The 12,435-nt window shown below is 48.0% G+C and overlaps 1 protein-coding gene across 1 annotated transcript; it reads left to right on the top strand.

The window, feature by feature from the left end:
• Positions 1-2,344: 2,344 nt before the first annotated feature.
• On the top strand, positions 2,345-10,460 carry LOC103211771 (tubulin gamma-1 chain). The gene is made up of 11 exons (XM_007957749.2): positions 2,345-2,393; positions 2,700-2,812; positions 3,015-3,182; positions 7,040-7,108; positions 7,359-7,438; positions 7,847-7,973; positions 8,718-8,804; positions 8,910-9,059; positions 9,482-9,634; positions 9,718-9,879; positions 10,263-10,460. Exons 1-11 carry the CDS (start codon positions 2,345-2,347, stop codon positions 10,458-10,460), a joined length of 1,356 nt encoding a protein of 451 aa, XP_007955940.1.
• Positions 10,461-12,435: the final 1,975 nt, after the last annotated feature.

The following is a 12,435-nucleotide window of genomic DNA, read 5'->3' as shown; positions in this document are numbered from 1 at the left end:
AAAAAAAAAAAAAAGAAGAAGAACAACTACATGGTGCCTGGCTACTGCTGTCAAACACATAGAGGGGGATCTATCTAGGAGCTCCTGGGTAGAGTGGAAGAAAAAGGTGGAACAAAACTCAAAATTATTTTAAAAAAGGGGGGGCGCGGTGAGACTAGGTTTGCTGGTCTGATAGAGCTTGGTGGAACTCATGAGACTATGGCCCCTAACTGCCTTTCAGTTCTGGAATTGAACCCACTCCTGTGGTTCCAGCCAAACAAAAGACAGACATACGAGTTGAACATTAATATTAGATAGATACACTCCTTGGAGAGATCAATCATGGGAGAATAGAAGGGCTGTGTATGCACAGGGACGTAGCTCAGGAGGCAGGAGTGCCTGGGAGGGAAGGACACATGGAAGAGGTAACTATGGGGAGGAAGTGAGAAGAGAGCTGTTGTATTGTGGAAAATTGCAGTCAATGTCACAAGATAAAGTATATGTGAACTGCTGTATGGAAAATGAATTTGCTCTGTAAATTTTCTCCCAAATCACAAAAATTAAAAAAAAAAAAAAAAAGGTGACATCTTTGCTTTTCAATATTTTAAAGAGGTCCTTTGCAGCAGACTTGCCCAATGCAGGACATGGTTTGATTTCTTGACTGCCACTTCCATGGGCATTGATTGTGGATCCAAGTAAAATGAAATCCTTGACAACTTCAAACTTTTCTCCATTTATTGTGATGGTGTTTCTTGGTCCAGTCATGAGGATTTTTGCTTTCTTTATGTTGAGGTGTAATCCATAATAAAAACTGTAATTTTGATCTTCATCATTAAATGCTTCAAGTCCTTGTCACTTCTGGCAAGCAAAATTGTGTCATCTGCATATTGCAGATTGTTAATGAGTGCTCCTCCAATCCTGATTTCACATTCTTTTTCATATAGTCCAACCCAAGAAACTCCATTCAAAATAGAGTCGATCTTAACGATGGGTGGAGTAAAGCTTTCGGGACCTTCATTTGCTGATGTAGCAGGACTCAAAATGAGAAGAAACAACTATGAACATCTGTCAGTAATTAGAATGTGAAATGTATAAAATATTAATCTAGGAAAAATGTAAGTTGTCAAAAATTAAATGCAACGCTTGAATATCGATATCCTAGGCATTAATGAGCTGAAATGGACTGGTATTGGGCATTTTGAATCAGAAAATCATATGGTCTACTATGCAGGGAGGGAGCTATGGTGGTGTAGTGCCTAAGGCATTTGACTGCTAACCAGAAGGTTGGCAGTTCAAACCCACCAGCCATTCCTCGGAAGGAAACCTAGGCAATCTACTTCTGTAGAGATACCGCCTCAGAAACCCAAGGAGGGGTCTCTATGAGTCCAATTGACTCCATGGCAGTGAGTTTGGTTTTGGTTTACTACGCTGGGAATGACAAACGGAAGAGGAAATGGGTTGCAATGTGCATCACTGTTGTGTGCTGTTGAGTGACAACAGGGTGGGAACTGCCCCATAGGGTTTCCAAGGCTGCAATCTTTATGAAAGCAGACAGCCACATCTTTCTCCCACGGAGCAGTTGGTAAGTTTGAACCATCATGTTTTGGTTAGCAGCTGAGCGCTTAATCACTGTGTCACCAGGCTTCGTGCAATCTGCATTACTGAATGCCAGATCAATAAGGAAATGCTCTCACCATCACTAGATCTCAGTTCTCATTTGGAGCCAGGGCTTTGAACTTGTTGAAAGAGTTTCAGTAATTGTTGTATGCACTGCATAGCAACCAAACCTGTTGCCAGTGGTATTTCGATCCAAATAGGAAACAGGGGTGCTGCTCAAAGATGGCAGCCTACCACGCTGCTCTGGAGGTATTATTTTGCGCTCCACAGTCTTGCCAGTAATGTTGCTGTCCAAAAGTCCTGCCATAGTCCTAAAAAATAAACAAACCAAACTCACTGTCGTGCACTCGGACCCAACTCATAACGATCCCTCCTTGGGTTTTCGAGGCGGTACCACTACGGAAGTAGATCGCTCAACCTTCCTTCCGAGGAGTGGACCTGAAAATTTCAGGAGCCTCACGCACTGGATTGGATTACATAAAGAGTTTTGAACCGGTCCGAAACCCTGTTTGGAAGAGACTTAATGGGGGCGGGGCACGTTGGCGCATGCGTCTGACGGTAAGCGGGCCGGCGAGCGGCTCTGCTGTAGACAGCGGCGCCACTTACGGTGTCGCGAGGTACTCTGTTGCTAACTGCGACGCCACATACGGCGGCGCGCGCGGGTTTTTTTTTTTTTTTTTTTTTTTTTTTTGGTGACGAGCGCCGCGCTTTTGCCGCCAGCGGCTGCAACGTAAGGATCTGAGGAGCTATGCCGAGGGAAATCATCACCCTACAGTTGGGCCAGTGCGGCAATCAGAGTGAGCGAACCTCCAGCCCCTCCGATAGCCAGGCCCCTTAGATGTTATAGGTCTCGCTGTGGGTTCCTAGATTCCATCTGCCCTTCCCAGTTTGCAGTTCTCCGAAAAGCGGGGCATCACTGGACCCAGTGTTCAGTTGCCCAACCCCGAGGAGCTCTCTCTTTCCCAGTCGCGGGTGTGCAGCCCTCACTTCCTTGCTCAGACACAGACGAATTTTGAGGCTTGACTTCCTATCCCTGGTCCCAGCCCCCCAGCTCCTAATCGGAACCTGCCCAGACCAAAATATCCTTTCTCCCCCGCCCCCAGTTGGGTTCGAGTTCTGGAAACAGCTGTGCGCTGAGCATGGTATCAGCCCCGAGGGCATCGTGGAGGAGTTCGCCACGGAAGGCACTGACCGCAAAGACGTCTTTTTCTACCAGGTGCCCCAGCGACTCAGCCAGGGCCGGCAGTGGCTCTGGGGCCCTGAACGGCAGGGCAGCGGCCTGGTCCTGGGAAACCCGCTGGGCAGAGGGGCCAGGGCTGCTGGCTTGAGGAGGGAGGGATGGCAGGAGCCAGAGCTGGGAGGTGTAGAACTGGGCAGGCCTGCGCTGATTGGGCCCGGTCCTGGCCTCCCCTTGACAGGCAGACGATGAGCACTACATTCCCAGGGCTGTGCTGCTGGACCTGGAGCCCCGGGTGATCCACTCCATCCTCAACTCTCCCTATGCCAAGCTCTACAACCCGGAGAACATCTACCTGTCGGAGCACGGCGGAGGGGCTGGCAACAACTGGGCCAGCGGATTCTCCCAGGTCATTTGTTACACCCTGGAGCCCACAAGGAACCCTAATGCACAGTAGTTAAGGGCTTAGCTGCTAACTGAAGAGTTGACCTTTGGACCCCACCAACAGCTCTGAGGGAGAAAGATGGGGCAGTCTGCTTCCATAAAGATTACAGCCTTGGAAACACTATGGGGCAGTTCTACTCACTATGAGTAGAGTTTAGCAGCCGATTTAAAAAGGCCCACAATACAACTCCCTTCCTGTGTGGGGACAAGCCTATGACTTCCAGGAGGGAGAGATGACTGAGGGGGTTCAGTTTTGTAAATTAACTATGTGGTATAGTTTAGAGCTCACACTACCTAGTGCTGTGTTGCAGTGTTGTGATGTTCCTGGAGCTTTACATGTATTAACTTATTTAAACCTCCCAAGAATGCTTTAAGTTGGTACTATTGGTCCACAGTCTCTTATCTGTCTTTCCAAAATCCAGAAAGCTCTGAAACCAAAAGATGGTTTCATAGCTCATTTAGCAGCAAAACCAAATCTTAGTAAAAATAAGGCTATTTCTATCCACCTTATTGTGAATACTCATACCTTTCATTACAGAAATGTTAATGTGTTTGATGAATGTGCCTCCGACCCCCACTGGGAGTGTTGTTGTTTTTATGTACTGTCAAGTCAGATCAAGTCATAGCGACCCCTCCTTGGGTTTCCAAGGCAGTATCACTATGGAAGTAGATTGCCTAACCTTTCTTCCAAGGAGTCGCTGGTGAGTTTGGGAATAGTACTTAATATACATTTTATACATGACATTACCTTTCTAAAATAGGGAATATTCTGAATCCCAAAACTGACCCAAGGATCTTAGATAATGGACTGTGGATCTGTAATAGTAGCTTTATTTATTTATTTGTATTGTGTTTGGGTGCAAGTTTACAGAGTAAGTTTGTTTTCCATTCACCTGTTCATACATATTTTGTTTCATGACAGATTGCAAGCACCATAATGTAACAACTCTCTTCCCACTTCCTCCGTGTGGTTACCTTTTCCTTGTGTCATCCTTTGCTATGCGTTCCTGCCCTCTGAGCTATCTCCGGCTCAAATGCTGCCCATCTGATCTCCCATGGTTGAGTGATCTAAGGAGTGTACTTGCCTGGTGTAATTGTTGACCTCATAGGCTTGTCCATAGTTGGGCTGGAAGTTAAACCATGGGAGTCAGTTTGATTCCAGGCTTGAAGGGTGACTAGGGGGCTTCACCAGTCTCTGTCAGACCAGTAAGCCTAGTCTTTATAATTTTGCATTTTGTTCCATATTTTTCTCCCACTCTATACAAGACCCCCAATTTTGATCCCTTTCTGAGTGGTTGGCAGTAGTAGCTAGGTACCATCTAGTTCTTCTAGTCTCAGGGTCATGCAGGCTGAGGGTCTCATGGTCTGCTAGTCCCTTGGTCCACTAGTCCACTATGTCCATGTGTCTTTGATTTTCTTCACTCTTCTTTGCTTTGGACGCGGAGAGAGCAATTGTTGCATCTTAGGTGGGTGCTCACAGGCTTTTAAGACTTGTCACTGCTCATCAAAGAGGATGTAGAACAATATTTTTGTGTAATATTTTACTTCAGCCAATTGAGTTTCATGTCCCCCATGACCATGGTCCTGAGCCTGTGGTCCCAGTGACTCACTCCCTCAAGGTGTTTGACTGTAGCTAAGACGTTATAACTTTGTCTTCTTTTGGTTCTGCGATATATAAACATTCTTATGTTGTTGTTGTTGTCGTTATGTGCCATCGAGTTGGACCCGACTCATAGCGACCCCTCCTTGGGTTTCCAAGGCAGTATTACTACAGAAGTAGATTGCCCCATCTTCCTTCCGAAACATTCTTATAGCACATACAAATACATATGTAGAGACATCATCTGCCAAACCTTTTGCCTGTGCATTGCCTGTCTATGTATCTACCCTTAGATTCATGTTTGTTATTACTGATAATGTAGCATTGTACATTTATTATAATATTTATTATATTGTACATTTATTATAACAGTATTTACCTTTGTTGTCCATACCTCTTGTGCACCTCTTATGTCTTTCTTTTCCTTAGTGTTACTGTGTTGATCATTCGCTTTTGGTATATTGCCTTTCCCTTCACCCAAATCAATACGTGTCTCTTACCTATCTAGCAATTTCCCTTTCTCTCCCCTCCCCTCCCTGGTAACCAAAAAAGAAAGATTCCTTCCATGTGTAAACCTCTCCTTGGCTTTCTATATAGTAGATTCATACAGTATTTATCCTTCTCTGATTGACTTATTTCACTCAGCGCAGTGTTCTCCAAGGTCATCCATGTTATGAGGTGTTTCACAGATTCTTCGTTATTCTTTAGTACTGCATAGTATTCTAGTATTAGCTTTAATTTTACAGATGAGAAAACTGAGGCATTGAGCAATTAAGTAATTGCTAGAGCCACTCATTAAATAGAAATAGAGCCCCCAAAACTGTTGCCCTGAGATAATCTTTAAACCTTAAACCAAAAATGTGTCCTGAAATCTTAAAGCCAAACAGTTATTTAGTTTAATCAGTAAAGAGTATCTGCCTTGAGCACTGGGCACTTTTTTTTTTTTATTTTTTAATTAGGATTTGGGTGAAGATTTACAGAGTAAATTCACTTTTCATACAGCAGTTCACATATACTTTGTCTCATGTCATTGACCAAAATTTACAATGCAGCAGCTCCCCTCCCACTTCCTCCCCATAGTTACCTCCTCCCAGTATCCATCCCTTCATACTCTTCTGCACCCTGAGCTATCTCCCTGTGCATAAGCAGCCCTTCCTTCTCCCATGATTGTTCTCTCCAGGGCGTGTGTCTACTTGAGGTAAATGTTTAACTCACATGCCTGTACTTTGTTTGGCTGGAAACCACAGTTGTGGGTTTAATTCCAGACCTGAAGGGCAGCTAGGGGCCATAGTCTCAGTGGTTACACCAGGCTCCATTGGACCAGCAAACCTGGTCCCCACCTTCTTCTTTTTTTTTTTTTTTTTTGCCTCCAAATGATTTTGAGTTTTGTACCACATTGTTCTCCCTCTTTATGCAGGATCTCCTACATCCCTTCCAAGTGGATGGCAGTGGTAGCTGGGCACCATCTAGTTCTTCTGGTCTCATGGTTGTATAGGTTGCAGATCGGATGGTGTACCAGTTGCTAGGACTGATTGTTTCCATTAATTTTGGTTTTCTTCTTTCTTCTTGACGAGGAGAGACCCGTTGTTGCATCTAGATGGCAGCTTCCTGGCTTTTAAGGTCGAGCACTGGGCACTTTTAAGATCTAAAGGGATCAAATTGACAACAGCAATTCAGAAAATTAGAAAACTTAGAAGGCAGTGAGTGTATGTTAATGGAAGGAGGACCAACCCAGAAAGGAGGGTGAGATGGTTACACAGCTTGAAGAATTTGGTCAGTGTACTGAACTATAGAAGAAGGTGCAGAATTAACCAGAACCGAGCTAATATGTGAAGACAGGCAGCCTGGGTGTAGAGCGCCTGCTTGTGACCACTGCCCTGCAAGGCCTCTTTACCCAAATAAAAAGCAGGATAGCTGTGTTCCAGCAGAGGACTTTGGGGTGTTATATGGAGCATCTGGTGGTGTAGTGGGTAAGGCATTTGGCTACTAACTAGAAGGTCAGCAGTTCAAACCCACCAGCTGCTCCGCAGAAGGAAGATGGGGCATTCTACTTCTGAAATGATTTACTCAGTGGGGGGCTTCTATGAGTTGGAGTCAACTCAATGGCAGTGAGTTGGGGTTTTTGTTTTGTTCTGTTTATATGGAGTCAAGGGTGGCTGTTGTGAAATCAGCATCCTTGTCCCTTGGTCCGATCTCACTCTGAGTCTGCCATGACTGTACAGGGAGAGAAGATCCATGAGGACATTTTTGACATCATAGACCGGGAGGCAGATGGCAGTGACAGTCTGGAGGTGAGTATCCCAGGAGCACTGGTGGGAGCAAACATAGGGGAGACTGGCAACCCTTTAGAAGCCACCTATTAAGCACAAGGCCCACCTCTATATCCTTTATACTGGGTAGAAGCCGCCAGGCCTTGCTGGAGACAGGGCAGAGTCTCCTGAGCTGTGTGGGGTCAGGAAGAGGGAGGGAACATAGAAGTCCAAGTGTTGGGGGATGCATCGGGTTTGATACTTAGACTCTGACAGCCCCTTCCCCATGCAGGGCTTCGTGCTGTGTCACTCCATTGCTGGGGGGACAGGCTCTGGCCTCGGCTCCTACCTCTTAGAACGACTCAATGACAGGTGAGCCTATAGGGGGCTGGGAGAAGACAGGGCCTCCAGTCTGGTTTCCCGAGTGACTAGGAGGCCCTCCAGACATACCTTTCCCTTTGCTAGGACAGGAAAGGGCTCATCTGCTCCTTCCTGTAGGGAGGAAAGTGAAGTCACAATGACAAGAACTTGGTCACACTCTCTAGTCGGAGCCAGAGGTTAGAATCTGGGTTCTAGAAGAAGGTCAGGGAGCATTGCCAGGTTTGGAGGTGGAACCTTACATCCTAAGATGTCTCTCTGCCCCTCTCTCTTTGGAGTTGCAAAGATCAAGTGTCCCTTTCCTACTCACCTCATGACCTCACCCCAACTTCCCCATTCACATCTAGCTGCTTCCAGACAGTTGTTAAGGAGCTTTGACCCTCTTCTCCCAACTTCCACTAGGTACCCCAAGAAGCTGGTGCAGACATACTCGGTGTTCCCCAACCAGGATGAGATGAGCGACGTGGTGGTGCAGCCCTACAATTCCCTGCTCACACTCAAGAGGCTGACCCAGAATGCAGACTGTGTGGTGACTCCTGGATTCTACCTTTCCCCACTCCTCCCCCACCCCTGTTGTGGTAGTTAAGGTTGAGTGGCTGGGCAGCTGGATGTAGTATTCCCCATGATGAGACTGGCAATCAACTCCATGGTGGAATCTACTGTGAGCAGCTGAGTAGCTGCCTTAGGGATGTGGTCCGCTTCCGGTATATAAGGAGAAGCCTTGGGAACGGTCTCTAGCTTGTGGCACACTTGAACCCTGTGTATAGCCGTGTTGTTGTTCAGCAGCCTGCCATGCTGTTCCGATCTTGGGACTTTTAACGGACTTGAATTAATGGCCTACCGTGTGGTTTGGTAACATTGGGACTATGCCTTGTTACTTGTCAAACTTGGGTTTGTCAGCCTCAGCAGCCAGCAACTGAGTGCAGAAAAGCCTCCAGCTTCAGTGGGCCAGGAACAGGAGGCAGAGCTGAAGCCCAAGGTTGAGGGGCTTTCACCCAGCCCCTAGAGCCTGGCACTTTGAACTCAGACTTAAAGCCTCCAAATTGTAAGAATAAACTCCTATTCCTGTCAGAGCGGCACTAGGTAACCAAAATGCCTATTTCTTCTTTTTCATGCATTTCAAAACTCCACGTTGAGCAAACCTGGGCAAGTCCTTTTCTGATGGGTCTTTCTGGCCATGAGGTTCAAGGGAACTTAAGCTTCAGAGCAAGCTCAGGTAGAGCTCCCTTTTTTCCTATCCTCATAAATCTGACACCTTCCTCTGTTCCCCCAGGTGGTGCTGGACAACACGGCCCTGAACCGGATTGCCACAGACCGCCTGCACATCCAGAACCCATCCTTCTCCCAGATCAACCAGCTGGTGAGGCTCTACTCACCTACACCTGGACCTTCCTGCTAGAAGGTCATCTGGGAAGGGAAGGCCCCACCCCAGCTGAGGCCCATGACATGGCACTCCTGTCCCCAGGTGTCCACCATCATGTCAGCCAGCACCACCACCCTGCGCTATCCCGGCTACATGAACAATGACCTCATTGGCCTCATTGCCTCACTCATCCCCACACCGAGGCTTCACTTCCTCATGACTGGCTACACGCCCCTCACCACAGACCAGTCGGTGAGAACAGCCCTCAGTGCCCAGCAGGCCCTGACCTGGCCTTTCTCTTCTTCCTGCTGCCCCAGGAGCTGCCCTCTGCAGCCCCCAGAGGCTCTGGGCCATGGACGGGTACAGAGCATGTGGCTTTCTTGCTGACTAGTTCTCCATCTTCCCTCTGCCTTTGGCTCCTTGCAGGGGCTGGGCTCTACAGGGGTCTGCTTAGACTTTTGCACACGGGCATGGCTTGGCTGAGCTGAGGAGGACTGAGATCCTGATCCTACAGCAGAGGCTCAGTGTGGACCTGGGTCTGAGGACACTTCCTAGAGGGACAGTACTACCAGAGTCTGATGGGGGCCATGTGTTGATTGTTCTCTCTTTCTCTGAGTGTGTCTGGACTATAACCTAAATGCTGGCCTGGTCTCTGTTACCCACTGTCTCCTCAGGTGGCCAGCGTGAGGAAGACCACAGTCCTGGATGTCATGAGGCGGCTGCTACAGCCCAAGAATGTGATGGTGTCCACTGGCCGGGATCGCCAGACGAACCACTGCTACATTGCCATCCTCAACATCATCCAGGGAGAGGTGGACCCCACCCAGGTAGGTGAAGCCCCTTCATTCTACCCCCGGAACCTGCAGGGGTAGAGGAGAGGCTACCACCACCACTCCTGTGCCCACCCCAGGTCCACAAGAGCCTGCAGAGGATCCGGGAACGCAAGTTGGCCAACTTCATCCCCTGGGGCCCAGCCAGTATCCAGGTGGCCCTGTCAAGGAAGTCTCCCTACCTGCCCTCAGCCCACCGGGTCAGCGGGCTCATGATGGCCAACCACACCAGTATCTCCTCAGTGAGTGTCACAGCTTGCACCCTTTTTGTCCCCGATCAGTTTCTTTGGTAGCACAGTTCCTAAGGCATCTGACTGCTAACCAGAAGGTTGGTGGTTCAAAGCCACCAGCCACTCCGCGGAAGCCAGACTGGGCAGTCTACTTCCGTAAAGATTTACTGCCTCAGATACCCAGTGGGGGTCACTATGAGTTGGAATTGACTCGAGGACAGTGGGTTTGGTTTGGTTTTAATCAGTTTCTTAACTGTGCTTTCACCTGTCCACATCCCTGCTGCCCCTGCTTCTGGCTTTTGGCTGTGGGGATAGGCTGGCCTTGGCTCCCTAGCCCTCTGGGCCATATTGTTCTTGGAAGCTTTTTGTGACTTCTGTTTTCGGCATACCCCAAGCTCTTTGAGCGGACCTGTCGCCAGTACGACAAGCTGCGGAAGCGGGAGGCCTTCCTGGAGCAGTTCCGCAAGGAGGACATCTTCAAGGAGAACTTTGATGAGCTGGACACGTCCAGGGAGGTTGTGCAGGAGCTCATCGATGAGTACCATGCAGCCACGCGGCCAGACTACATCTCCTGGGGCACCCAGGAGCAGTGAGTCCCCCGGACAGGGGCCCTCTTCTGCCTTACTGGTTGGCCCAGGCCCTGCCTGACTGACCACACCCTCAGAATACAGATCAGGGACCTCCCACCTCACACACACACACACACACACACACACTCACTCTCTGTTGCCCTGGAGACACATTTCCTTTTCCCCTTAGGAGACATTTTAATAAAGTACTAGCTATCAATCAAGTCACTGGTGTCTTTGGAAACTGGGAGAGGGTGCTGCCTGCTGTTTCTCCCCCACAACCAACATCTTCAGCTCTGGGCAGACAGCCTCTCAGAGCTTTCCCTTCTCCTGCCTAGTTTTGGAGGACACAGGTGAGGTTGACTCACCTGAGAAATTCCTTTCCGGGTTAAATAAAGGCCCACAGATATGACCTCGTCTGCTGTCTGACAGACTGTCTGGGCCCAGCTTCCCCCCACCTCACTGTACCAGTTGAGCATTCCACAAGTTTCCTGTTGCCGCATCAGAGTATCCTCTTAATCGTCGTGGCAACAGACCTGAGGCCACCACCCCTGCCTGCCACTAAGGCCCTGGACAAGCAGTGGAGTCAGTCTAAGTGCGTTTAAGCTTCATGCAGGCAGGCAGTGCCAGAGAGCCAGTCCAGGAGAGCCGTTGGATCAGGCAGCTGGAGCCTGGGAAAACCACATCCGGAGACCAGATTGAAAGCCTAGCGTGTGAGCAGGGCCAAACGCGCCCACAGCTAAGGACTCATAGTTCTATTGACAGGGGGTCAATATTTTTTTTTTTTTTTTTTTTTTTTCTTTAAATACATTTTGTTGGAATGTAATTTATGTACAATGAAATATACAAAACTAAAGTGACGTGGGCCAATGCTTTTTTTTTTTTTTAATTTTTGCAGTGTTCCCTCCCCTTCTCTCCCACCCCTGGAAACCAACCAAGAAAGTCTTCTATATATAAACTTTCCCTTGACTTTTTACAATAATGAACTAATACAATATTTGTCCTTCTGTGATTTATTTCACTTAGGGTGATGTCCTCCATGTTCATCCATGTTACACGGTGTTTTGCAGATTCTATATTAATGGGGCAGTCTACTTCCGTAGTACTACTGCCTGGGAAACCCAAAGAGGGGTCGCTATGAGTCAGGTCTGACTTGACAGCACATAACAACAAGAACAATATTTTTCTTTAGTGTTGCCTAGTATTCCATTTGGGCAATCTACTTCCATAGTGATACCGCCTTGGAAACCCAAGGAGGGGTTGGTATGAGTTGGGGGTGTCGGCGGCACGTAACAACAACTATCCATCGGATCACTGGTATTTTAAAGGACCATTACTTTCCACTTTGGTGAAAGATTGAAAGGAAGTAATAAGAACATCAAGCCCTAAGTCTTCATTATCAAAATGGCAAAGCCGATTGTCCTTCGACTACCGGGATGTAAGGGCTCTGTTAGGCTCTTCCACACCCCAAAGGTGAGGGTTAGAGTAGTCACAGCTAACACATGCCTCCATACACTGCTAGGTACTTGGTCTACGTTGTTTTGTTTAATCTTCACAACAGCACTGTGAAGTAGTAGGTATAAGCAAGGAAATAGGTCCAGAGTGGTCAGGTTACCAAGTCACCCAGCTAGTAAATGGCAGAGCCGGCTCAACCTTTTTGACTGACTGCATCTATGCTCCTAGCCACTGCAGTATCCTGCCTTCTGTGATAACTTACAGGGCTGGTGTCAGACCATCCCAGTTCTGAGCTCCATGGTTGTCAGAAGATGTGGGGGCCTCTGAACCCCTGTGTAGAGAGGGCAGGGTCAGTGTGGAGGGGATGGTCAGCCTCGGCTGGCTTCAGTAACACTAGCAGAGCACCCTCTTAACCCAGGTCAGGGTAATTCACAGTTTATGGCTGCCCTCTGACAGTGTCAGATTACCCAGTAAGCAAGGTAAGACACGGGTTTACCTGTGCTTAATAATCTGTAGTAAACAATTACATGGTTTTCACCACATC

This window comes from Orycteropus afer, unplaced genomic scaffold (genome assembly GCF_000298275.1).
Source record: "Orycteropus afer afer isolate SDZICR_OR568_19922 unplaced genomic scaffold, OryAfe1.0 scaffold00786, whole genome shotgun sequence".
Taxonomy (NCBI): Eukaryota; Metazoa; Chordata; class Mammalia; order Tubulidentata; family Orycteropodidae; genus Orycteropus; species Orycteropus afer.
Note: the sequence above shows the minus strand (reverse complement) of the source record. Positions and strands in the feature narration are given on the sequence as shown.

Coding starts and splice junctions, on each gene's coding strand:
- LOC103211771 (XM_007957749.2), top strand. CDS start 2,345: ATGCCGAGGGAAATCATCACCCTACAGTTGGGCCAGTGCGGCAATCAG. Junction 8,805..8,909: donor TCTCCCAGATCAACCAGCTG/GTGAGGCTCTAC, acceptor TCCTGTCCCCAG/GTGTCCACCATCATGTCAGC. Junction 9,060..9,481: donor CCCTCACCACAGACCAGTCG/GTGAGAACAGCC, acceptor CTGTCTCCTCAG/GTGGCCAGCGTGAGGAAGAC.